At 43.1% G+C, this 27,794-nt stretch overlaps 1 protein-coding gene across 1 annotated transcript; it reads left to right on the forward strand.

The window, feature by feature from the left end:
- Positions 1-27,754, forward strand: LOC117528729 (cytochrome P450 2K1-like). The gene is made up of 8 exons (XM_034191365.1): positions 1-129; positions 235-414; positions 14,900-15,064; positions 22,490-22,669; positions 22,761-22,902; positions 26,379-26,561; positions 26,661-26,804; positions 27,564-27,754. Exons 1-8 carry the CDS (start codon positions 34-36, stop codon positions 27,752-27,754), a joined length of 1,281 nt encoding a protein of 426 aa, XP_034047256.1. The 5' UTR covers positions 1-33.
- The last annotated feature ends 40 nt before the right edge of the window (positions 27,755-27,794 follow it).

Raw genomic sequence — 27,794 nt, forward strand, 5'->3', positions numbered from 1 at the left:
CTCTGCCTCACTTACAGCAGTTTTGCTTCTCACATGGAGAATGACCCTCTGGGACCGAGCCATCTGCCTCTGCTTGGCAACCTGCTGCAGACTGATCTGAAGAGACCCCACAACACCTGTGTGAGGTCAGTTTGTTGGTTTTTAAAAAGGTGTCAAATCCAATATGCTGCAGTTTGTTTAAATGTCGAATCAAATATCACCTCACATCTGACATAACTGACCTTTTCTGTGCAGTTTTCAAAGAAATATGGATCTGTGTTCACTGTGTATTTTGGACCCACTAAGGTGGTGGTCCTAACTGGGTATAAGACAGTCAAAGAGGCTCTTGTCAACTATTCAGAGGAGTTTGGAGATCGAAGCATCACTCCTATTTTAAATGACATCAATCATGGTCATGGTATGAGGTTCCTCTTACACTTTTAATCTTTGTTTTGAGTCCTTGTATATTGCCTCTTTCATACCCCCGTCACACATAGTCAGAATGATGCCGAATGGTGTCAGAATGACGATTCGGTCCACATCCAAAAAGTGTCGAGTTGCAGCTTGAAAACGTTCTGACAGCCATCTGTGAAAGTCCACACAGTTGGCTCCAATCGGCCGGCAGCCCTGAGTGTGTTGCACATGTTCAAAACCCTCTGGGTTCCATCGAGATGGGACACCTATCCAACGGCAGTCCATGTGCAGTATGAGCACCATCTGATCGCAATTTACTTATTCTGATGGAGGCAAAACAGGATCCAAAACAATTTGGTTGTAGACTGCAGCTCATTTGGCAAAAGTTGGTCTGTTAACCAAAATGTTGACAAATCAACAGCTGGCTACTTCTGTCTGTCAACATCCTTGTTCAAGAGCTTGAAACCGAAACCGAGCCTGGTGTGCAGGTTAGAATATTCTATGGAACATCTTCGTATTGGTATGTGTAGTGCGTGTTCAGTTAGTTTTGTGTTTTCCAAATGCGTTAACATCATGTCAACAAAGCCAAACTGGGGAAGCATTGGGCTGAAAATTATTGAAGAGATCTTGTGACCAGAGGGTCACAAGTTTAATTCCCTAACTTGAATGGAAAATGTAGTTGGGGAAGGTAAGAGAACTATACTGGTCTCATCATCGTCACTCTGAGGTCAGATTAGCAGCAAATGAGGGTGACAAGTAGTTGGGAGTCCATGCCGGTGTCCAGGACAGGAGGCTGGCAGTGGGGGTGGGGGTGTCCACAGATCCCATCTATTTCATGATCATTGCACAAGAAGACACCCACTCCCACTTAACAAAACCAAAGCTAACGATCTCGACGCTTTAACGAAACGTGCCTGGAGCCACAGCTGGAGCAGTGTGGGTCTGCATCTCTGAGTTCCAGGACTCGGCGCTGAGACGGAGCTCGTAGCGCCTGAGTCCTGGAGAAACTACAAACAGAAGCTGTGGAGATCTGTGTGCACGTCAGTGGAACCACCTGCTCTGGTTCCTGGTCCAGAACAAAAGAGGGATCATCTCCTTCATCATCAGAATCCGCACTGTCTGTCGACACGCTGCGCGCTCTGTCTTGCTCCAATTAAAAAAAAAAAAGTGCGCTGTGGTCACTGCTGTATCACTGTATTACATTACTAAGCCATATATATTGATTTATATCAGAAAACTGTAAAAAGGGAGAAATATAAATATAAGTGTAATGCTGATTGAATATATCAGAGCAGTAAATTAATCAGTGCGTGTGAATGCGCGTATTGACTCACACGTGCGGTTATTTCCACCAGCTGATCACTGATCCACAACGTGATTCTGCCTTCCAGAACAGCTAGTTATATCATCATTTTGATTCATCTACCCGTTGCCACATGTACAGAAGGACTGGATTATCATTCCTACACTCAGATTGTTATATTTAATACAAAATAATAAGCGCACGCAGCAGCTGCTGCTGCCGCTAATGCTGCAATGAAGTACCGTTGGAAATTACACAACTTTTTTGTTGTTTCAAATTCAACAGTTGCTTGTGGCAAAATAATTAATTATATCCACACAAAAAATTAATTCTGGCCTATGTAATGTGCCTGAGCCCATTGAAGCTGACCCCCTACCCAGATAAAAAAAATCCAAGCAAGCAGGCTGAGTTTGCCGTGTAATTTCCAACGATACATGAAGCAGCAGCAGCCTCAGCGCTCACAAACCGGCTTCTGCACTGTGTGAAAACATTCAGCTGCTCCAACGAAGTCAAACAACAGCAAAACGAAACAGACGAATTGAGGTTTTCGTTGCCCTTTGTTCAAATTTTTCAACAGTTTAAAAATCCTGACGTAGAGCCAGCTGCAGGAATGAAGCTGCATAAAGGTTAAACGATGCCAACGAAAGTCCAGATTTGTTTTTTTGTTAGGGCTTTGTTGCCCTTTGTTAAGTGCCGTGTGACTGGGCCATTAAACAGAAATTTAAAAAATGAAAACAACCTTGTTGTGATTAGAAGAGCATCATTCAGCATGCAGTCCACAGTCTGTTGATTTATTTATTTATTTTCATGGCAAAATAACAAAACAAAGTGAATCAAGTTTATTTGTAGTTCTAAATATTATTATGGTGTTTTACTCACTTTTTGTCTCTCCCATAACATAATTTTTTTCTATAGCATCTTTTATGACATCATATTATGTAAATCGTATGCAAATTAGGTGATGACATCATTCAGCAACTTCTAGCGATTTTTAGGACAGCCAATAGCTACTTTTCTTACTGAGGAATTGGCAACACTGCTATGCAGATATGAAGAAGTTACTGACACAGTGCAAAGTTGCTGGTCATTGTTCCTAACCTCACATAACCTTTGCAGGATTGTAAAAGTATTAACATAGATTAGAGCATTTGGAATGAATAATATTATCTAACGTGTATTTTCAAGGTATATACTAACAGCACAGCAGGGTGTAGTGGCTGGATTGCAGGATGCTGGCATATATTTAACCTAATGTCGTCCTTTTTCTTTTCAAAGTAATGTAAAAAGTCTTGGGCCTTAAAAGGGGAGCGACTTACAGGTCGAACGGGAACTTTGAATTATGCTTGTTTTTGTTGATTGATCAAATTAGAGTAACATTTGTAGCCAGCAGTGCATGCTTATCGTCGAGATTAGCATCATGCCACATAAGGTTGAATACTTCTAGGTTTGAAATATGCCATTTTTGTTCTAAACCTCTAGCCTTATGCTTGAGGCAACGTAAGTAATCACTGAACTAAGGCCACTGTGTTTTGGGGGGCGTGGTTTTAATATAGGTGGAGTAATCATGTTGAGTGTGGTTGTAAGCGCTGAGTTTAGTCTGTCCACAAGACTGCCTACTGATAGGTCATTTTCCGAAAGTGATGCTAAGATATCAGGCAGTCTGGCCCCAAGTTATATTGTAGTTAAAGAGTTTACGTGTCAGCGCAATGATAAATAAGGTTCTTGTTCCGATAAACATGGCAACGAGTCTGTAAACTTAATAAGTGAGTGATCTGAGACCACTGACACAAGATGCATGACGTCAGTATTTGTGACAGCGATACCATGAATGAGGACCAAATCCAGGGTATTTCCACTAATGTTTGTCGAACACAGAATGCATTGCTGGAGTCCTAATACATCTATAATATCCATAAATGATTTGCAGAGGGAGTCAGAAGGCATCTTGTCGCGTGAATCCATTTAGCCATTCCTTCCACCTTTACAGCTGTCCTTGTCACCACCAGAACCTGGTATAGACCTTATCACCTGGGAGACAAAGACACTGTTCAGAGACTTGATTAACACATACGTAAGAGAAATGTAGGAATAGGTTCATCTGAAAGCCTTTGAAGTCTCCTGGATACCTGCTTTTCCCAAATCCCTGACAATAGGTTTGATACGTTTACAATAGCAATTGCTCACCATGAACTAAATTAGAAGTAAATTTATAATTAAATTAATTCAACTGACTAATTTAATTGGAGTCCTACATTTACTTGGTTTAGCTGGTTTAGAATAGAGCGCTGTTAGTCTCCATGGCATTTCCACCGAGTGGTTCGGGTTGGTACTGTACGGTGTGGTGCGGGTCAAAACAGTTAAGTCTGGCTTGGTTTGTATTTCCATCACTGGCAGAGCCATTTTGTTTGGCAGGTGGAATAAAATATTGATGAGCACGTCATTGAGCGTGCCTATGCTGTCGCGTGGCATCTCTTCTCCACACAGAGGCAAAACAGAGTAATTTAACATTATTTTATTTTTGTATTTTTTGTATTTCTCTTGGATCGTGGGATTTATTTTCATCATGTGCAGACTGCTGAATAATCAACTGAGCTCTGTGTTAAATATTGGTGTAAATGAATGAGGCACTGTGACTCAACTTTTAAGTGGCAATTGCAGTCTGATCTGTCCCCTTGTGCGATCTGATCAATCCCCCATCTGACTGATCAGACAGGGGGACCGATCAGATCGCATTTACAAGTCAGTTAGTTAGTTATCAGTTACGCAAGCTTCTGTGGATGGAGAAGCTTTCAAAAGATCAGTATACTGAAGAAGGGTGCTTCTATATGGAAGTTGCAAGTCTTCCGGATCACGTTTTACCGCTGCTGCGTAAACCCCTGGACTCTCCACAAATCCCTGAACCAACCAAGTTCATGTGTAACTGTTCACCCTTGCACATGAGCACAAACAGGCAAGGCTTACAAACACTCGTCTTCAGTCATTTATTCATTCATTTTGCCCATCGCTCGCCTGTCTCGAGCTCCCGTCACCAGGTGTTTCTTGGCCGTCCACTTTTCCGTTTTCCCTGGGTAGGGCTCCAGCTATCGAATATTTTTGGAATCGAGTATTCTATCAATTATTTTATCGATTAATCGAGTAATCAGATAAAAAGTACTGTTGTATTTGTAAACAATATTAGTAGTGGCAGTGCTTTCCCTAAGCAATTCGCCCAACTGACGTATCCCATAATCCCTTGCGCGCCAGAGAGTCGCTGCTGTCAAACAACATAGAGAATCCACATGATGACAATTGTAAATGAATATTATACCCAGTGGTGTACTCTACATTTTTGAAGTGGGTAGACTGTGTTTTTTGCCTGTCATCAACCCCGTGCGTATGCACCCCGGTTATTAACATTTTTAACACCATAACAACAAATAGATCTATACTTTCCATCTGATCATTTATATTCTATATTTGCCACTATAAATGTGAGAAATGTGTCAGAATGTAAGTAAGTAATTTGCACCAATTGCAAAATTAGTGCTGGAGCTAAGGCTAAGATCGTGCATTTTTGGGTTAAAAGCATGAAACTTGGCACAGTTATAGAGTGACCCCAGGTGAATATTTCTGGATATGGATACATTCTGGCAGAGCCCCCTGGCGGCCACAGCTGAAACTAAAAGTGCGCCCATCGAAATAGCACTACTTCAGTAAATAAATCACGTTTTATATATACGAGGGCTGTCAATAAAGTATAGGTCCTTTTTATTTTTTTCAAAAACTATATGGATTTCATTCATATGTTTTTACGTCAGACATGCTTGAACCCTTGAGTTTTTCCACGCCTGTCGGTGACGTCATTCGCCTGTGAGCACTCCTTGTGGGAGGAGTCGTCCAGCCCCTCATCGGAATTCCTTTGTCTGAGAAGTTGCTGAGAGACTGGCGCTTTGTTTGATCAAAATTTTTTCTAGACCTGTGAGGCACATCGAAGTGGACACAGTTCGAAAAATTAAGCTGGTTTTCGGTGAAAATTTTAACGGCTGATGAGAGATTTTGAGGCGATACTGTCGCTTTAAGGACTTCCCACGGAGCGGGACGTCGCGCAGCGCTCCCAGGCGCCGTCGTCAGCCTGTTTCAAGCTGAAAACCTCCACATTTCAGACTCTATTGATCCAGGACGTCGTGAGAGAACAGAGAAGTTTCAGAAGAAGTCGGTTTCAGCATTTTATCCGGATATTCCACTGTTAAAGGAGATTTTTTTAATGAAAGACATGCGGACGGGTCCACGCGTCGGGACGCAGCCGGCGCGGTGCGGCGGCACAGGAAAAACACCTCTGTGTTGATAACCATTTGTAAAATCCAGGCGGCTTTTGATGGCTTTCAGTGGAGTGAGTATCTGAGAAATTGTTTAACAGCTGGACATGTTCCAACTTGTCCTTAAGGCTTCCAACAGAGGTGTTTTTCCTGTGGCGGAGCGTCGTGGCGGTTGCGAGCCGACGCTGCAATCTGTCCGCACGTCTTTCATTAAAAAATCTCCTTTAACAGTGGAATGTCTGGATAAAATGCTGAAACTGACTTCTTCTGAAACTTCTGTTCTCTCACGACATCCTGGATCAATAGAGCCTGAAATGTGGAGGTTTTCAGCTTGAAACAGGCTGACGACAGTGCCTGGGAGCGCTGCGCGACGTCCCGCTCCGTGGGAAGTCCTTAAAGCGACAGAATCACCTCAAAATCTCTCATCAGCCATTAAAATTTTCACCGAAAACCAGCTTAATTTTTTGAACCGTGTCCACTTCGATGTGCCTCACAGGTTTAGAAAAAATTTTGATCAAACAAAGCGCCAGTCTCTCAGCAACTTCTCAGACAAAGGAATTCTGACGAGGGGCTGGACGACTCCTCCCACAAGGAGTGCTCACAGGTGAATGACGTCACCGACAGGTGTGGAAAAACTCAGGCATGCGCATGAGGGTTCAAGCATGTCTGACGTAAAAACATATGAATGAAATCCATATAGTTTTTGAAAAAAATAAAAAGGACCTATACTTTATTGACAGACCTCGTATGTAAATTATATACTAAAATACATAATAAGACTAGTTTAATAATAGTAAGTATATCAGAGTAAGTTTAGGTAATGAATCACAATTACAAATCGATCCAGTCCTTTGGGGCTGCCTCGCAGACGCCATACGAGGGAGCATGAGTTGCTCCTGAGGTTAATCTATCTTAAACCTAATAAACTACTTATTAATCCACCTCTCTTTGTTGACTGCCAAAACAAACAAACAAAAAATATACGTATATACACACACACTAAATCGGCATAAGGCACCGTTTAACTGGGGGGCTGACCTATGTTTGAAAGCAGTTTCCTTCACAGTTGCAAAGTGCAGTGCACTTCAGCTGGGCTTTGCTGCATTTGCATAGCCCCCTGCAAGATTTCTTGCACTTGCAGTGTATCAGCTCATAGCACATTTCATGCGCCTGTTGAAGGGTGGTCCCTCTTGGTATCCACTTTCTATTAGTTTCATTCCATTCCCAGCCATACAGTGATGGACTTGGCAGCTGTGGTTCTTTCTTTAATGACTGACCCCATATATGTCCTGCTACGAAAGCTGCTCTCAGAATGTGCTGCTTTAATGCTGCTTGTGTTGGAGGAATGCCTTCAAGAGATTTAGATTTCCTAGAGAACATATGCTGCCTTGCATCATTGACACTGGAAAGCTCACTTGTGCAATCATACTAGAGTACAACAAATCTCTCGATTAGACACAGAGAGGCTTCAGTCAGCTCCTCTGCAGATGCCAGAGACAAGAAAGCTTTTGTAACATCAGGATAGGCATTCCATGTATCCCATGCACTTTTCTTGCCCTTTCCAGCAAAGAATGATGTCATGTCACAGCCACTGAATGCATGGAAAAACAACAATGCCTGTGCTTTGGATACGGAAAGAGCACCAGCAATCTCATGGATTGCTATGTACCTCTGAGTTTTCCCTGTGCCAAAGGAGATCCACAATTCAGGAACTCCAAATCTGTGGAAGAAAGCTACTGCAAGAATGACAACATCAGTGTCAGCTGTTCTGATCATGATACTTGCATGACCTTTTGTGGCAGCATCCAATACATGCAGCATTAGGCATGTGTCAGATGGCTCTAACATTTTCTTATCTGTTACTGCTGAATTGCAGATCACACTTTTGTTCACTGTGCAGAGAATCTGCTTATTGTCTTTTTCAATGCTTGCTGCCTGTTCAGCAAGGAGGGTGAACAATTCTGTTTTGTTCTCATTGTTCCTCAGAAAGCTTTGCCAGTTACCAAGAATCTGAGTTGAGAGAGTGACCCTTCGACACACGCCAGTACCTCTTTTCTCTCTGGTTGAGGCCTTCAGAATTTGTGCATCATAGACATCAAACACCACATCAACTCTGTCCACATTCTGCAAGATTTTCTCAATGTGGGGGAAAAAAAACCTCTGCAATGTAGTCAGCAAATGTTTTGGATGTGATGGGTCTTAGACTATGGACCACCATGGCACCATCCAGTACAACTGAGGTCACCGCAGGTGCTGCATTGTGCAACTCAAGTAAAGCTTCCAAGGGAGACAACAAATCAGCCTTCTTTCCTGATCTCATTTCTCCAGCTTTTGAGAGTGAGGGTGGCCATGGTTGGTTTTCATACTTGAAAAACTCTTCTAGGTTTCCCTCTCTAGACTGACATGCTATGCATAGTCTTGAAAACAAAGTACAGTCGTCTTTCAGAGCAGAGACCTGGCTTTTCTGCTTTGTTTGTGACTGAGATCCCAAGAACAAGGACAACTTGTTTTTCTTGATTGGCTGCATTATAGACTTGGACTGAGGAACTAACCACTCAGCAACATATGCCTCATACTGTTGCTGACCCACTGGTGTGGGCTCAGTTGGACCAGAAGGACCTGGGATCGGATCATCAATTATCTTAAATGACATAATGAAACTTCAACCTCCTTAATCTTGTTACTATATAGCTCTATATAGGCCCACCTTTGACAATAAATGTTACTAAACTGGAATGATTATAAATGAACAGTATAGATGTAGCTACTAATAACACATATCAAACAGCTGACAAGACATCCAACCATAAAATGATGGCCAAGTGCATTTCCCTGGTGAGAGTTACTGAAAACATAAAACCACTGGCGACACCCTACAGTGGAAATCGCAGCAATTCACCAGTACTTATTCTATAATGTCTCTCAATGTGGTTTTATTTATATTTGCATATAATATTACCAAGTTGTATTATAATAAAATATGTAATATTATCATGGTGATTGTTAATATTAAACAAAATACAGTGACTGTTGGTATTTGTTGGCTATCATTAAAACATTAATAAACTTTTAAAAAAAAAATCAAACAGTGGCCACCAGGGCCTAAATATTATAAACAACTATTGTAGTCACCGTTTCCTCTGTAAATATACTAAATGCAAAACCTAAACTAGCATCACAATCAGAAATCTGACAATTTCTATGGCATCACCTATTTCTTTAAATATTAGTTCCAGCTGTGGCCACCAGGGGGCTCTGCCAGAATGTATCCATATCCAGAAATATTCACCTGGGGTCACTCAATAACTGTGCCAAGTTTCATGCGTTTAACCCAAAAACTTACAATCTTAGTACCGGGCTAGCCTTAGCTCCTGCACTATATGAGATGCAGATGTGCTGCAGGTCAGGTTTATAAAGCATGCAAGACGTCTCATTTTGGGAGGAAAAAACGTTTTAGTCGATTGTAGTTTATTGTCTGTATTGCAACGTTTGTAAGAGGTGTCATTTTATTTAAAGCGGCGATTCGTTTTGAAGTTATTAATTCCGAGCGGACTCTGTCTCAGAGAGCCTCGCAGCATTTAAAGTTGTTACAAAACGGATGCCGATTCTCGTTTCTCGACTGCAACAAGACCAGAGTCCCAGTTAGTGACTTTAATCCACACAAAAGCGACTCATGGTATTTTAATGGCTTTCAGAGGGGTGAAGAAGTGGACTTACCGATTCTGAAGAGCAGCGAATCAAAGAGCCACGAGCCACTGAATCGAAGCTTCGATTCACGCTTCAAACTAGAGTCGCGCTGCAGAAACGGTTGATTACAGACACTGTATTGAAAATCATAACGGTCCAAAATAAGCGTAACCATCCAAAATTATAGCATAACGGGCCATGACACAAGTTTGCACTAGCTAGAACCCTGGATAATATCATAAAATGCATTAAAATTGTAATCCTGCGAAGTAATCCCCATTTTTACTAAATATACCTGTAATCTGAATACGTCTTTTTTTCTGTAACTGTAGTGGAATACAGTTACCTTTTTTTGTATCCTAATTACATAACGCCGTTACATGTATTCTGTTACTCCCCAAGCCTGCTTGTTAGTTACAGGAATATCCCCATATGCCCATCGTCTGCGTAGCCCCTCAACAGACTTTTTCAGGCTACAATCTGATCTTTGTTAGACTTATCTGAAAGTAACTTTCAGTCTACATAGACTAAGCAGACCGCCTAATCACGATTCCTGCGTGACCAGGACGAGAGGGGAGTGACCAGCTGTGTCACCACACACATGGTCCACAACCTCTCTTCAGGAATCTACCGTCTGCTTCAGCAGACTGGCTAATCTCCAACCAAGGCCCCTAATCTCGATTCCTGATTTCTTTCAAACCTAATCAATGCACACACAAAGTGGTGTTTCATTTCATTTCAACAAACAATAAAGAACTTGAATTAAATTCGCTGCTTGCTCCTTAAGCCTGCTCACTTCTGACATCGAACAATGTAAAGATTTGATTTCATTTTAACATTAACCCACATATAAGTTGTTTTAGATTTCAGCAAACAGCATCATGGCAAGGCAGAATAAAAGAGTTTGCACTTACCAGCGTAATGTTGAAATCCTGCTCATGATGTCAATCTGTTGTGGAATTTCTGTAATGATGTTCAGCATAAAATGAGCAGGATGGTGAAGGAGAAATCAGGACTCAGACATATTGATGCGGAGAGATTTATTTTTGGTTGAAGCAGAAACATCTGTAGAAGTCCTGAAAAGATACAGTATGCAGTGTATCACCAGAGACTTCTGCCTTTCCATTCTCAGGGACCCGTTTTAAGGACCTCTGCCATAACAAAATAAAATCAGAATACAAATATGGACTTTAGCTAGTCAGGGCCATGATTAGATGTTTAGTCATGAATTAGATAAACACAAAGTAAGACATATCAATACACTCATCATCATCATTCATCTTCAACTGCTTATCCAGGATTGGGTTGCGGGGGAAACAGCTCCAGCAGGGGACCCCAGACTTCCCTTTCCCGGGCCACATTGACCACCTCTGACTGGCGGATCCTGAGGAGTTCCCAGGTCAGTGTTGAGATATAATCACTCTACCTTGTCCTGGGTCTTCCCCTGGGTATCCTCCCAGATCCCAGGGGGCATCCTTACCAGATGCCTGAACCACCTCAGCTGGCTCCTTTAAATGCGAAGGAGCAGCGGCTCTACTCCAAGCTCCCCACAGATGACCAAGATTCTCACTCTATCTCGAAGGGAAACAATAGCCACCCTCCTAAGGAAACCCATTTCAGCCGCTTGTACCTGCAATCTAGTTCTTTCAGTCATGACCCAACCCTCGTGACCACAGGTGAGGGTAGGAACAAAGATTGACCAGCAGATCGAGAGCTTCGCCTGTTGGCTCAGCTCCCGTTTCGTCACAACAGTACGGTAAAGCAAATGCAATTCCGCCCCTGCTGCGCTGATTCTCCGGCCAATCTCACGCTCCATTTTCCCCTCACTCGTGAACGAGACCCCGAGATACTTGAACTCCTTCATTTGGGGCAAGACCACATTCCCTACCTGGAGTAGGCAATCCATCAGTTTCCGGCTGAGAACCATGGCCTGATTTAGAGATTTAGAGGTGATGATCCTCATCTCAGCTGCTTCACACTCAGCTGTGAACCTATACAGTGAGTGTTGGGGGTCACAGGCTGATGAAGCCAACAGGACTACATCATCTGCAAAAAGCAGTGATGAGAGCCTGAGCCCACCAAACTGGAAACCCTCCTCCCCCCGAATATCCTGTCCATGAATATCACAAACAGGATTGGTGACAAGGCACAGCCCTGGCGGAGGCCAACCCCCACCAGAAATGATTCCAACTTACTGCCGAGCACCCGAACACAGCTCTCACTTTGTGAGTACAGAGACTGGATTGCCCTGAGAAGGGACCACTCATTCCATACTCCTGCAGCACCTCCCATAATATCTCCCGGGGGTCCCGATCATACGCCTTCTCCAAGTCCACAAAACATACTCCCAGACACCCTCCAGGATCCTTGTGAGAGTGAAGAGCTGGTCGGTTGTTCAACGACCAGGATGGAACCAGCATTGTTCCTCTTCAGTCAGAGATTCGACTACCGGCTGAACCGTCCTTTCCAGCACCCTGGAGTAGACTTTACCAGGGAGGCTGAGGAGGGTGATGCCCCTGTAATTGGTACACACTCTCTGTTCCCCCTTTTTAAATTTGGGGACCACCACCCCAGTTTGCCACTCCTTAGACACTGTCCCAGACCTCAATGTAATGTTGAAGAGACGTCTCATCCAAGACAGTCCCTCCACACCCAGAGCCTTCAGCATTTCTGGACGGATCTCATCAACCCCCGTGGCCTTGCCACTGCAGAGTTATTTGACTAAGTTGATGAAAATCCTTCATCAGCTTCCAGCTCTGCCCCTACTATAGAGGGCGCTCCTGTCTGATGCAGGAGGTCCTCAAAGTGTTGCTTCCAGCCCCGGATTACATCCTCAGTCGAGGTCAACAGAGTCCCATCCTTACTTTCGACAGCTTGGATGGTTCCCTGTTTTCCTCTCCTGAGGTGCCTCAAGGTGTGACCGAAGCACCTCCATCGTTGCTCTGAAGTCCTCTCACACCCACTGCTTTGCCAGAGGCTGCTGCCCTTTGGGCCTGTCGGTACCTTGCAACTGCCTCCGGAGTCCTCCAAGATAACCTATCTCGGAAGGCCTCCTTCTTCAGTCAGAAGGCTTCCCTGACCACTGGTGTCTACCACAGTGTTCAAAGGATGCTGCCCCTTGAGGCACCTAAGACCTTCAGGCCACAGCTTCCCACTGTAGCTTCAGCAATGGAAGCTTTGAACATTGTCCATTCTGGTTCAATGCCCCCCCCCCCCCTCCCCCAACCTCCACAGGGATGCTAAAAAGCTCTGCTGGAGGTGTGAGTTGAAAATCTGTCAGACAGTGGGCTCCTTCAGACGTTCCCAGTTCACCTGCACTATCAGTTTGGGCTTACGATGTCTGTCCAAAGTTCTCCCCCACCCTCTGATCCAACTCACCACCAGATGGTGATCAGTTGACAGCTCTGCCCCTCTCTTCACCCGAGTGTCCAGAACGTGTGGCCTCAGATCAGATGATGCGATCACAAAATCGATTATTGATCTTCAGCCTAGGGTGCTTTGGTACCATGTACACTTATGAGCATCGTTATGTTCGACCATTGTGTTTGCTTCGACAGTCTGTGATTAACACAGAAGTCCAATAACAAACGACCATTCAGGTTTAGATCACGGAGGCCGTTCCTCCCAATCACACCTCTCCAGGTGTCTTTGTCATTGCCCACATGTCTGTTGAAGTCCCCCAGTAGAACAATGGAGTCCCGCACCAGAGGCCCATACAGGACTCCATTCAGGGACTCCAGGAAGGCCGAATACTCCAAACTGCTGTTTGGTGCATACGCACAAACAACAGTTAGAGTCCCCTCCAAAGGTGCGGGGGGGAGTGACCCTCTCATCTACCGGGGTAAACGCCAATGTAGTGGCGCACAGCTGTGGACTCATGAGTATCCCCACACCCACCTGGCAGCTCACACCCTGTGCAACTCCAGAGAAGAATAAGGTCCAACCCCTACAAAGGAGAGTGGTCCGGAGCCAAGGCTGTGCGTGGAGGTGAGGCCCACCAGATCTAACTGGTATCGCTCCACCTCCCACACAAGCTCCAGCTCCTTCCCCCACAGTGAGGTGACATTCCACACCCCCAAAACGAGCCCCTGCTGCCCGGGTCTGGTCCGCCGAAGCCCTCAACTTTCACTGCCACCCATGGGACAGTGCACCCGACACCAGAAGTTTCTCCTGCGGGTGGTGAGCCCACAGGGTGGAGATGGAAGGTCCATCTTGCCTTTTCGGGCTGTGCCTGACTGGGCTCCATGGCAAGCACAGCCACCAGGTGCTCGCTGATGGACCCTCCATCCAGGCCTGGCTCCAGACGGGGGCCCCAGTCTTCCTCTGGGCCGGGTCACATTTCCTCTACCTCATTCTGTCATGGTGTCTGGTGAACCATTCTTGGTCTGGCCTCTCGCCTGAGACCAATTTGCCATGGGAGACCCTATCAAGAGCACAAAGGCTCCAGACAACACAGCTCTCAGGTTCATAGTGGCACACAAACCTCTCCACCACAATAAGGTGATGGTTCCCGGAGGGGACATATCAATACAGAGAGATTTATTTTTGGTTGAAGCAGAAACAGATGCATCTGGTGAAATCCCTGAAAGATACAGCATACAGTGTATCTGCCAGAGCCTTCTGTCTTTCCAGTCTCAGAGACCCGTTTTAAGGACCTCCGCCATAACAAAATAAAAACATAATACACAAATATGGCCTTTAGCTAGTCAGGGCCATGATGAGATGTTTAGTTGTAAATTGGAGAAACACAAAGTGTTCTCAACAAGGAGGGGGATGACCCTGAGCTGGGTACAGAGCCTTCCTGCTCTGCAGACATGGGGAAAACCTCAATATTTCCCCAACAGTAAGGACAACTCCACAATCACTTTTTTTTATTTTATAGGAAGAAACCTCAAGCAGATGAGACTCATTTGGGGTAGCTGTGTGTAAGATATTCTTTCAGGACAGGACAGAAGCCACAAAACAAGCTTGACAGGATATGCATGAACATTATAGAAATGTTGCAACTGCAGAAAAACAAATTGCTTATTGTTCACAATGGCTGGATATTTGAATAGACCACGATAAGGGCTAGATTCCTCAAGAAACCCCGAGCAGATAAGATTTTCACTAACACTGTATTGAACCTAAATGGGTGTTTCCTTTCCCATGATTTAATCTGGTGCATCTAAGCATCTGTTTTGTTATGTTATTAAGCAATTTGGGTTGTGATTTCTAATTTACAGGGGAAGCATTTGATACAAAATGCCTTTTGTCTTGTGCATCATCCAATGTCATCTGCTCCATTGTGTATGGAAGCAGATTTGAATACAATGACTCAGTGTTCAAGGAAATGATTCGGATTGCCAGTGACACCATACGCCTTGCTGGTTCTGCAGAAATCCAGGTAAAAATGTTTGCTTTCTGAGTTGTGTTGGGATACACAAGCACATTTTAAAATCTGAGTGATTACAATATTAAACAGAATATTTCTCATTGGCGTGCATGACTGAGTACAATGTCAGATGATTTATTGCCCTTGTACATCACGTGATCTGTGACATTTCACATGACAATTTGTGACAATGTATCAGATCTGATCACATCTGTGACATTTCACGTCATGTACAAAGCCGCAACTAACAGCTGAGCTGCACATTAAGACAGTGTGCTGGCACACACATTCAGATCCAAATTCCCACAGACTCTCTCAAAGTGAAACAAAAATTTTACTTTCATTGAAAGCTCCATTGAAAGGAACACAAAGCAAAAGACAAAAAAATTAACATTCCCTCACCTAGTTGAATTAAATATAATTCATTTGAGTATCTGATTCTCCGTTATGCCCATGATGCTAAGTAAAGATTTACAAATAATAAATCCACTACATCGAAGAAGCCCTCACACACGCATCACGAGCAAGATTGCCAGCCAATTTTTGATTTTGATTAAAGATCCACGAGTACTCACACAGATGGACAGCCAGAGACCATTTTCAAGTTCCACTAGTCCTCAGGTACAGATGGACAGCCAGAGAATGTCCAGGTCCACTTGCCCTCAGCTTCTGATCGTGTGTGCATAATTTCTGATCACAACTCTGCCTTCAGCTCAACTTCTGTCATGTTTGTGGCACGATAGATAGTCCATTATCTCTTGAAAATAGCGTCTTCTGAGTTTATCCAATATGAGACATACATCTGTGTGTCCAGGCGGTCTGTAAAAACAGCTGGTAGAGACCACCCACGTCCATCATGTTTACAGCAGCAGTAAACCAACATCCTGTGACACAAACAGCAGCATCACCACAATTAGGTTCCAATATCCGACACTCTGAAAAAGCTAAGTGTTTCGGGGTGAAGTGTGTCTTCTCTTCTGTAAATCCGAGCCATCACTTTCAAAGAAAAGCTCCGGAGCTTTGTTATCGGACAAAACCGCAGTTGTTTCACTCTGTCAGCCATCGGGATGTTTCTGTTCTGCTAATATGTATGTCATATGCCAAGAATTGCAGAGTCAGATGTTTTCTGGAAATACACCTGTTATCTTGCTCAGGTAGAGCAATAAAAACCATCAGAGACCACTAATGATGAGAGCATGTGCACAGAGAGACTTACAATCATGAATACCTTGATGTTGTGTTGCTAACTGGGATGTTAAACATGTGACATGTCCTTTAAACTGCTGGTGAGTTGGTGTGACTAACAAAAACTTTTTAAAGGTTTAGTAGTGTCTGATCAATCAACATGGCCACTTAGATGAGAGTTGATGAGAGCTGATCCTGACTGAAAGTCCATGGCTCCCCCATGTTGAGATGCTAGGCCACTGCAGGTTACTGTTTTCTGGATGCATTTTATGTTAGACCAAATGATGATGCAAAAGATACAAACCAGTGCTGAAAGTTTTATGAACATTACCAGTGTTTGTGGCTCGTATTTACATACACTCTGCCTTTGTCATATTATGCAGTAAGCATCATCTGCATATACTAAAGTCCCGGTCACACGACACGCACAAAGGACAATGAAGCCCAAATGAAATAACAAAACTGGACTTTCGCTGACTTTCAGAGGCATCGTTTAACCTTCGTTCAGGTTCCTTCCTTCGTAAGAATTTTTAATCTATTGAAGAATTTGTAGGAATACTGCAGACAACCTCAATTCATCTGTATTTCGTTTTGCTTTCGTTCTTGATGGTTTTTTATCGTTTGCTTAGTTTTTGGAACATTATCCAATCCAATCCACTTTATTTATATAGCACATTTAAACAACAGAACAGTTTCCAAAGTGCTGCACATAAAAATGATTATACAACTATACAAAACAATAAACCCACTCAGATACTAATAAATAAATAAACATAAAAACAATAAAACAATAAATAATTAAAACACTAGGCCAAAGACAACAGAGGACCATACAACATGCAGAGCTAAAAGCCAGAGAATAAAAGTGAGTCTTCAGATGAGACTTAAAACACTCCATTGTGGGGGCTGTTCGGACGTGGAGAGGCAGAGTGTTCCAGAGTCTGGGCCCAGCCACAGAGAAGGCCCTGTCCCCCCTGGTCTTAAGTCTCGTCCTAGGCACCACAAGCTGGAGCTGGCCCTCAGACCTCAGAGCACGCGCTGGGGAGTAAATTTGGAGGAGGTCTACAATATATTGTGGGGCCAGTCCATTTAAAGCTTTAAAAACAAATAATAAAATTTTAAAATCAATTCTAAAATTAACAGGGAGCCAGTGCAAAGACGCAAGAATGGGTGTAATATGTTCATGTTTTTTGCTCCCAGTTAAGAGGCGTGCAGCAGCGTTCTGGACTAACTGCAATCTGTGAAGTGTATTTTGATTAATTCCAAAAAAAAGTGAATTGCAGTAGTCCAGGTGTGACGAAATAAAAGCATGCATGACGCGCTTCAAGTCAGAAAAGGATAAAATTGATTTAATTTTGGTTAAAAGACGAAGCTGATAAAAGCTGGATTTAACAACCGCCTTGACCTGCCTGTCCAGTTTAAGATCAGAGTCCATAATGACGCCAAGGTTGGTGGCTGTGGGCTTCATGTGTTGACTGAGAGGGCCCAGGTCTAATCGAACTGTGGAACCAACACTGGGCCCAAACACAATCACCTCGGTTTTGTTCTCATTTAAGCTAAGAAAATTTTGAGCCAACCAAGCCTTGACGTCTTCCAGGCACACAAGCAAGGGTGTCGGGTTCTTCTTAATAGGCAAATAAATTTGAGTATCATCTGCATAAAGATGATAAGATATGCCATGTTTTCTAAACACCTGACCTAACGGGAGAAGGTATAGGGTGAAGAGAATAGGCCCAAGAATAGAACCCTGGGGGACTCCACAGTTCAGAGGAACAGAAGACGAGGTGGACTCCCCCAGCCTGACAGTAAATGAACGGCCTGTAAGGTAAGAATGGAACCAGTCCAAGGCTGTCCCCCTGACACCCACACAGTTCTCAAGAAGAGATAAAAGAGTTGCATGGTCAACTGTGTCGAAGGCAGCAGTCAAGTCTAAAAGCACCAAAACGGCAGAATCACCAGAATCAGTGATTAAAAACCTTTAAAAGTGCAGACTCCATGCCATTAAAATAATTTATAACCTGACTTAAAACTGTCTAAAATGTTGTTCATTTCTAGTACAAGAACAGCTTTTTCCAAAATCTTTGAAATAAAAGGAAGCTTAGATATGGGCCTATAATTAGAGATAACAGAGTTATCAAGACTCGCTTTCTTTAAAAGAGGCTCAACTACAACCTGCTTACAAAACGCAGGAACTTTTCCTGACATAAGGCTGCTGTTGACCAAAACAACATCAGGGCAGATAGTTCCCCAGACCTCTTTAAAGAGTCGTGGGGGGATACAGTCTGAGGGACAAAATGAAGGTTTGAGATTTTTAACAATATTTGATAAATCTGAAAATAACACAGGTTGAAACTGGTCTAACACTGTTGTGTGTTGGGGGGGAGTGGCTGGACATTTTGGTGTTCTTTTCTTTTCTTTGCTCTCCAGGTGGTATGGAAACTGATTTGTCTGTGGAGGAGGTGCTGGCAGAGGAGTCCTTCACCCTCATCAGCGTTATGTGCAGCACCTGTGGATGGTGCTCACATGCAGCCTTGAAGACTTTCAGCTGAAGCAGATGGTTGGATGGCGTTCTGCATTTAGGCCATGTGTGATTCAAGCAGAATTGCCGGGAACTCGACCTTGTGATGTTCGTTTGTGAGACGCTGAGGACCGCGCCTGGGTTTGACACATCGTGCCTGTGAAGCAGGAAGGGTGAGGGACACATGCTGTCAGCACACATCAGAGGTGATTAATTGTTTGACTACTTGTTGATAGTAACTTGGTATTTTGTTACGCAGTATATTTGAATTGTGATGAGAATTGTGCAGCTCGCTTCTCACTGCCGTGGCGTGCGGACAACTGATCCTCCACCTGTTGTGAGAAGCTGCTCATTTACATAAAGCTTAAATACAGACCTGAATGTGTTGCTGATAGTGTGTGCCTTTTGAAGGATATTGCTTGTAGCTGCTGACTTACCTCACCTCTTCTATCCTTCGCAGAGAGTCGGTTTGTCGTGTCCACCTGGGGGGTGTTTGGCGGTAAAAGTGAGTCCAGAAGCGCCGGGCTTCGATCCTTTTAGGCGCTGGAGAGCGTGCCAGCCTTCACTCCACCAGACTGACGCATCTTTTGTTCATTCACTTTGTTTATGCACCAGAGGGTGGAAAGAATAAATTGTTTTGTTATTGGAACCGCTTTCTGGTTATTTTAGCGCTGGGTTCCGTCAGACGCAGGTCCGCTCCTCAACCCGCATCGACACATAACATAACACAGCAGAACAGGTGTGAGCCATGATTGAACTGGCCGAAGTGACAGTCATCCCAGCCCTAATACTGGCGACCTTATCACAAAAGAAATTTAAAAAGCGATTACAAACAACTTGAGTTGCTTCCAAAGTGGTGGATTGGCCAGGGTTTAACAAAGATCCAATAGTTTTAAAAAGAACACGAGGTTTGTCCCAGTTATCAGAAATTAGATTGGAAAAGTATTTTGCCTTTTCAGACCTGACCATATTTTGGAATTTTCTCCAACTTTTTTTAAGAATTTGATAGGAGACGGTCATTCCATCTTTCTTCCATTTGCGCTCCGCCTTCCTACACTCACGTCTGGCCTGTTGCACCGTTTCATTCAACCAGGGCTCCTGCCTGGGTTTAGGGCGCATAGCTTTGAGTGGAGCAATAGTGTTCATAATGGTATTGCATGCCAAAAGAAAAGTAGATGCAATTTGTTCTGTGTTTTGGCATGTGACAGCTACATTGTTTTTTGAGGCCACAAAAAGGGAGGAGAAATGATCTCCCGCCGCCGATAGCATGCAGAAACACTGGGTTTATTACTGCTGTCCAAAATAAAATTAAATAACACCGGACGGTGATCAGAGAACACTGCATCCAAAAGCTGAACATTACTGACATCAAAACCATTAGTTAAAAGCAAGTCCAACCTATGACCAAATATGTGCGTTGCTTCAGTAACATGTTGCATAAAATTAAAGGTATCAATCAATTCTGAAAACTCAGTAGCCAAAGGCTTGGACGGACAGCAAACATGAACATTAAAATCACCCAGAAGTAAGATTTGATCATACTGTGGAATAACAGCTGCAAGCAAGTCAGAGAAATCATTTAAAAAATCTTTGTTGTGCTTGGGTGGGCGATAGATAAGTGCGCACAACACAGGGCTGCGGTGTCCCAGTTCAAAGCAGCATAATTCAAATGATGAAAAACATCCAGGCACAATACTTTTATATGCCAAACTGTCTTCGAAAATAGTAGCAATGCCACCACCCCGACCACTGCTTCTTGGAACATTAATGAATGAGCAGTTCGAAGGAACCAGGTCAACAAAAGCTGAGGACTCACCCGCAGAGATCCAAGTCTCAGTCACAAACAATACACCCAAAAAGTGTGTGGAGAAGAAATCCTGCAAAATGAAAGTCTTGTTCATCACGTAACGCGCATTAACTAGCGCACAGTTGATAATCTGTGTATTAGCCTCCGAAGCTACCTGGCTAAGGCCTCGGAGGTTGGCGTGGTTTATGTCTGGAGAGACTTCAGCTCGACGTGGCTTGGTGGTACGGAGCGTCCAGGGCTCCACATCAAGCGGAACCAAGCCAGGCGCCAGAAAAGTTCAAGGTGCGGCGCGACGTGAAACAACGAAAACAGTCCATATATTCAATGGGGATATTGTACAAATCTGCAGAATGTGTCAGCCAAAGCTTCAGCTTGACAAGAGTACCCCCACGCTTCCCTCGATGTCTCTTCTTTCGTTTGACAGGTAAGATGCCGGTGCACGACAGATACGCAGGAACATTAGCCAGCAGAGGGGAAAAATAAGTTCCACTATTACGATATGCCTCCACCGAATCCACCGCAGATTTTATTTTCAAAAGCTCATAGCGGTTATAGCTCAGCAGAGAGTCAATGGACCTTGTCATCAAACACAGTATGATTAAAAAACATACAACTATCGCCAGTACAAGACGGCGTACCAAGCATGCCGGCGCCATCTTTCCGTAAGGCACTACGGAAAGATAGCGCAGAAAACTCTACAACATTAGAATTTCGTTTGACTTTCATCCAACTTCATTCAACCTCCCGACGTAGTGAACGAAGTCAGACGTATTGAACGAAGGTTGACGAATGCAACGATATCTGAACGAATCAATAATTAAAGCTTTGACTAGCTGAAAGAAACATCCTTGTATCACTAATGAATCATTCATTTTTGGGATGAAAAAGCAACGTTTTCATACAGAAACAACTGCGTTAAGAATGTTTTATCAACTACTTTAAATGTGCACATTTAAACCATTTGTGGCTGGCCTGCCTGTGTGTGTCCTCGGGTGTAGCCCTGGTCTGACACAAACAGTTCCCCATGACTGATGCCATGGACTCGTCAAAGGTACTCATCAGGACAAGTACTATCACAGATAAAGTGTACAACAAGGTACAGACATGCTGCGAGAACTCAGAAGGTGAAGACAAACAAAACTTGTAAAGACGATCTCTCACCTGTAAGTACTGCGGAAATGAGGACAAGGCTGGCTGCGCTCAGTTTTATACTTTTTCTTTAAGGTCAGATCTGGCAGCTAGTACTGATGCTGTGCATCATGGCATCCTGCACACTACAGAATCACCTTGTTGCCTGGATTGCAACCACCCAGGCAGCCAAATGGTTAATTCCTTTCTTTTAAAAGGTGGGATTGATCAGTTGGTTGCCTGGGTGTCCCTCTGGGGTTTTACATTTGCTGGGATCCTCATCATTGAGCTACCAGCATGCTGGATCACACCCAGAGAAATCCAATACATGGCAGAAGCGTAGCTGATGTTTCCTCACAATGCAAGTGGTACCCCTCATCTGAGTCTCCCCAAGTAACAGTTTGTTAGACACAATCATTCCAGCTGTACCCAAGGATCCTCTGAAGAGACAGTGTACCACAGACATCTAGATGTCACCTTAGGTCTTTTTTAGCATCCAAGTCTCACAATTGTATAACTAGACTGGAACCCAGAAGAGTTTATCAGCAGCCCAAACACCTCTTGACTCCATAAGATCTTCCCACCCATCTCTCGGTCTCAAAGGCAGCAGCCCCAGAGACATGGGTGTTACACTTGAGATGAATAAATCTCCCTTTATGGCAATCTGTCATGAGTTAAATGGACCATATTCAGATAATATCTGGTGACTCCTGTTAAACTTGAATCATTATGACTGCAAAGTAAATCTGTGTTTGTTTTGTTTTTAAATTTCTTATTTTATTTAACTACTGTTCAACAGCTTTACAACATGTTTCCATGGTCGGGAAGTTTGCTCCAAAAGCGAATGCTGATATTGCAAAATCATGAGAAAAATGTTGCCATGAATAAAGGTTTAATCCAGAATCTGAAAGAAACATTGATCACTGATGAATGCAGGGGTCTGGTGGACTGTTTCCTGACCCGTCAACAGAAAGATGAGGTATGAAAAATACACGTTTATCTATCAAATACTAAGTCAATTCTGCCCTTCTCTGTTCCACTACGTGATACCTTTGACTATTTTGTTTCAGGAAGCTCATGTCGTGGACTCTCTTTATCATGAGAAGAACCTGCTTTGTGCAGTGAGCAGCCTGTTTGGTGCCGGTACTGAAACCACAGCAACTACACTCCATTGGGCTTTGCTGTTTATGACCAAATATCCACATATACAGAGTAAGGACCGAGCCAAAATAAGTTATGCCTACTGTTTTGCAAATCTGACCACGATAGAAATGTGTGTTCAGAGTGTAACAGCGGGACATGTTCTGTTTTCTCTGTTCTACCACAAATTGTAAGGTTTTTATCAAACCAAGGGATGCACGTGAAAATGCTAGAGGTCTGTGTATCAGAAATTTGAGTCAGCTAAAACGCTTTGACTAAGGATGCTTTGCAGCGCCGCGGACTCCCAGCCGGCCTCCGCAGCGAGAACCCGGAAGTCGACTGCATACTCCACAGTGCTCCGCTGCTCCTGCCTCATGGACAATAACTGCTGGGAAACTGAGTGGCTATGTTGGGGGTGATCGAAAACCAATCGAAACTCTTGGGAGAAAAGTGAAAAGGAGTGAAGCAGAGGGGATTCAGTGCTCCAGAGGGCGGTAGCCCACTTGAGGGCCTCCCCCAGGAGCAAGTTGATGACGTAATATATTTTACTGAGATCGGTAGAATACTGAGAAGGACGATGGGAGGAAACAAAGGAACACTGCATGGGAAAGGAAGAGCATGTATCAACATTAATATATATGAATATGGTCCTGGATGACAGATAAACGGTTCGGGGACTAGATTGGGGGATGCGGAGGCCTGTAGTTGAACTGGAGTGGAAACCGGAGCAGGAGGCAGACCCAAGGTAAGCTTCTCAACTTTAGCTGCTCGTGAGGATAGTATGGTGTGTGTGTGTGAAACCTGTTGGGTGAGGTCCTGAACATGATCTGACAGTGCAGCGAGTTGTTGTTGTTGTTGCTGACCCAGGAAGGCGCCCTGGGTGAAAAGAGCCTGTTGTAGTTTGTCTGACCCTGCGGAGTCCATGATGTTGGCCAGAAACTCCTGTTACAGATTTGACCCAAACACCCGGATTGGGCTCCAATGCAGGGAGGCTGAATGGATAAAGAAAACCAGATTTATTGTACAAGGATGATGACAAGAACAAATGCTGCATGAATGGTGTATACTGCTTGGGAGGTTTGCAGAGTGGAGACCCGGCCCGCGTTGCAGTGGAAACTGGTGGTCGCAGCGCAAGTAGACCCGGTGTGCAGCTGGAGATCCATTGTGTCCATTGTGTGGAGTTGTGAGTGGTCCGTGGTCCAGATGGCCCCCTGTGGAGATGACAGAGAGCGGTGTCACTGCGGAGGAGGAGAAACAGTATGAGGGTGTCTGCCCACACTTACTCAGACCCAAATTAGAACAGGTGACTGGAAACATGCAAGTAGCCAAACAGAGAGTGAAGATATCACTGCGACGGAACACAGAAAGGCTCTATCCAGAAATAGAGAGGCCAGGTACCAGGTCGTGAACACTGAGTTTCTGGCGCCAATGAGCTGTTGAACCAGGGTTTATATGGAGGCAGGTTGACTGCAGACAGGTGTGCTCATCAGCTCCTTGTGGAGCTGATGAGCACATCTTATTTTTATACAAATTCTGACACAATCATAAAATATAATAAAGTTATTGCAGATCATTTCAGCGACTATTTTGTTAATGTGGGCAAAAACTTATCAAATTCAATTGTATCCTCAAATGTGTTCTTTGGACAACAGTAAAACAATTAACATAATTCTGGATTTAATGTATATTAAAGAAACAGATGAAAATGAAATTATTGACATAGTTCATAAACTGAAGAAAAAAAATCAACTGACAGTTACAACTTTGATAAAACCTTTGATTAAACCTTTAACTTATATTTGTAATTTGTCATTAATGACTGGGAGATTTCCTTCCAAAATTAAGATAGCTAAAGTGATACCACTGTTCCAATTTGCCGACAAACATCTTTTCAAACTACACGCCAATCTCATTGTCACCACAATTTTCAAAAATTCTGTTAAAGATATTTGTAAAGAGGTTGAACGATTTCATAACTAAACATCATATACTCAGTGAACAGCAGTATGGCTCATACTACTTCACTGGCTTTAACTGATTTTGTTGAACAAATTACAAATGCAACTGAGAATAAGCAATACACTGTAGGGGTTTTCTTTGATTTGCAGAAAGCATTTGATACTATAGATCACACTTTACTATTGGATAAATTACAGAAATACAGTATTAGAGGACTGGCTCTTGATTGGATAGCTAGCTATTTATGCAACAGGTTTCAGTGTGTCCATATTGGTGGGATAAATTCAGAATTTTTGAGGATTACATGTGGGGTGCCCCAGGGTTCAGTCCTTGGGCCATTGTTGTTTCTGTTGTATATTAATGATTTAGGTTTGGTCTCCAAGTCGGTGACTTGTATTTTGTTTGCTGATGATACAACTGTGTTTTGTCATGGGGATCATTTGGGACAGCTTTTGGACATGATGGAGAGGGAACTACTAAATTTCAAACAATGGTTTGACTCAAACATATTATCACTTCATCTTGGTTAAACAAAGTATATTATATTCGGAAATAAGCCCAGGAACGTAATTAGAAATTTATTATTGAATGATGTTGAAACTGAAATTGTAACCAAAACCAAATTTCTTGGAGTTTTTATAGAGGATAAATTAAGCTGAAAAACTGAAAAAATTATGTTAAATCTAAAGTCATCGCGATTTTATAAAAAGCACAAGACTTCCTCTCCCAGCATTCATTAGTTTCATTAGTTACACTATATCATTCATTACTTCTCCCTTATATGACCTATTGCATTGAGGTTTGGGGAAACACACATAAAACAAATCCAAATCCAATATTTTTGTTATAAAAGAAAGCTATAAGAGTTATACGTAATAAACCATATCGTGAGCCAACAAACCCACTATTTGTCTGTTTACACATGTTGAAATTCTGGGACTTGGTTGATTATATTACGATACAAATCACGTATAAAATTAAAAATAAACTTTTGCCTCAACATGTCCAGGATCTGTACAAAATGAGGGAGTCTAGCTGTAATTTGAGGTGAACATTAGTATTTGATATAGATTAAAGATTCAACCACTGTTAAAAGTCAATGGGTTTCCATAAAAGGTGTCAAAATTTTGAATAAATATTTTGATAGCATTAAATCATCTGGTACTTTAGTTGGCTTGAAAAGACTTTATAAAAACAATATACGTAATTACTTATTATAGTATGATGAATCAGGTTAACTGAGTTTGTTACTTTTTTATTGTGCATTGTACTTTTGTTTGTTCTGTTGTGGTGAGATATTTTAGTTCACTGATTACTCTATATGGTCTCTGCTTGTTTTTTTGTAAGTGTTCATATATATGTATATAGCAAACGGTAAAAGGGGTGGGTGTTTATAAGCTTTTGCTTCAGCCTACACCCTTTCGGCTGCACAAAACTGGAAATTGCCTATGAGTTTTGTGTTTTGTTTTGTTTTTCTTTAATGAGAGATTTCTTTTTTGTTATTAAGTATGTGTGCGTGTGCATGCCGAATAAAATTCATTCATTCATTCAAATGTCAAATGTAAGTAAATTATAACTTGTATTTTCAGACCAGGTCCATGCGGAGTTGGGCAGTATTGTTGGAAAGCGTCAGATCAACGCAGATGACAGAAAACTGTTGCCGTACACAAATGCTGTCATTCATGAGACCCAGAGGTTTGCAGACATTCTACCACTGGCAATTCCTCATCAAATGGCAAGCGATGTAATCTTCCAGGGGTATCGTATTAAAAGGTATATTGTTCATGTCTGTAGATATATTTATACAATTACATTTTGTGTTAATGTGACGGCTTTAAGCAGTTGTTCCAGGTGTTAAACTTTGCCTCCACAGGGGACGACTGTTTTTCCGTTACTGACTTCTGTCCTCCACGATGAGAATGAATGGGAGAGCCCGCACACTTTCAATCCTTCCCACTTCCTGGATGAACAGGGCAAATTCATCCAACGAGATGCTTTCATGCCATTTTCTGCAGGTAACAACTTTTTTTTGTTCTTTGTTTTTTTGTTTTGTGTGTGTGTTTGTGTGTGAACGAGAGAAAGTGTGTGTGTGTGTGTGTGTGTGTGTGTGTGTGTGTGTGTGTGTGTGTGTGTGTGTGTGTGTGTGTGTGTGTGTGTGTGTGTGTGTGTGTGTGTGTGTGAGAGAGGCCAAAATTGAGATTGACTCACCTTAAAGAGGTGAAAAGCTGCCAAACAGTCAAATCCACAGCTGAGACTCGATCCAGAAAACTATCTTCGAAATCCTCACACCTTGCCTGGTGTATGCCTCTGTAAAAAAAACAAAACAAACTCAAACAGACTTGGCTCTATTTGTAAGAAGTGAGGCTGGGAGCTGGTTTTAGTCTATGTTGTGCAGCTTTTTTTCCAGCTGTCAAACTCAGAGCCGCCAACATGAGTGCAGCCAGTGTGCGGCAGTTTGTGGTCGCTCCTTTCTCCCAGCCCACACACACACACACACACACACACACACACACACACACACACACACACACACACACACACACACACACACACACACACACACACACACACACCTTCCAAAAACTGTGTCCTAAAGTTCTTCAACTTACTAAAACACACGAAGACAAAAAATAATAAATAACGCAAACATTGGTGGGGTTTTTGTTTCTGCCAAAAAACAGCAGCACTTTGATAAATCCAGGGGCAACCCAAGCCATTAGAAGATGGATGGATGGATTTACACTTACTTCCCTTTCAACATTTTATTGCTGTAGGTCGAAGGGTGTGTCTGGGTGAAAGCCTGGCCAAGATGGAGCTCTTCCTCTTCTTCTCCAGCCTTGTCCAGCACTTTAAATTCTCTCCTCCACCTGGAATTACAGAGGATGAACTGGATCTGACTCCTGATTTGGGCTTTACTATTGGCCTGTTGCCATATGAGCTGTGTGCCACCAACCGCACTTGTTGAATGCCAATCAGTGGTGTAGTCCAGGGTATATGGTAGTATA

Source organism: Thalassophryne amazonica, chromosome 16, assembly GCF_902500255.1.
Source record: "Thalassophryne amazonica chromosome 16, fThaAma1.1, whole genome shotgun sequence".
Taxonomy (NCBI): domain Eukaryota; kingdom Metazoa; phylum Chordata; class Actinopteri; order Batrachoidiformes; family Batrachoididae; genus Thalassophryne; species Thalassophryne amazonica.

Bases quoted from the DNA above. Each gene is read 5' to 3' on its own strand.
- LOC117528729 (XM_034191365.1), top strand. From the start codon at position 34: ATGGAGAATGACCCTCTGGGACCGAGCCATCTGCCTCTGCTTGGCAAC. The intron at 15,065-22,489 runs GTAAAAATGTTT...ACTGTTCAACAG, and splicing joins CTGGTTCTGCAGAAATCCAG to CTTTACAACATGTTTCCATG. The intron at 26,805-27,563 runs GTAACAACTTTT...TTATTGCTGTAG, and splicing joins TTTCATGCCATTTTCTGCAG to GTCGAAGGGTGTGTCTGGGT.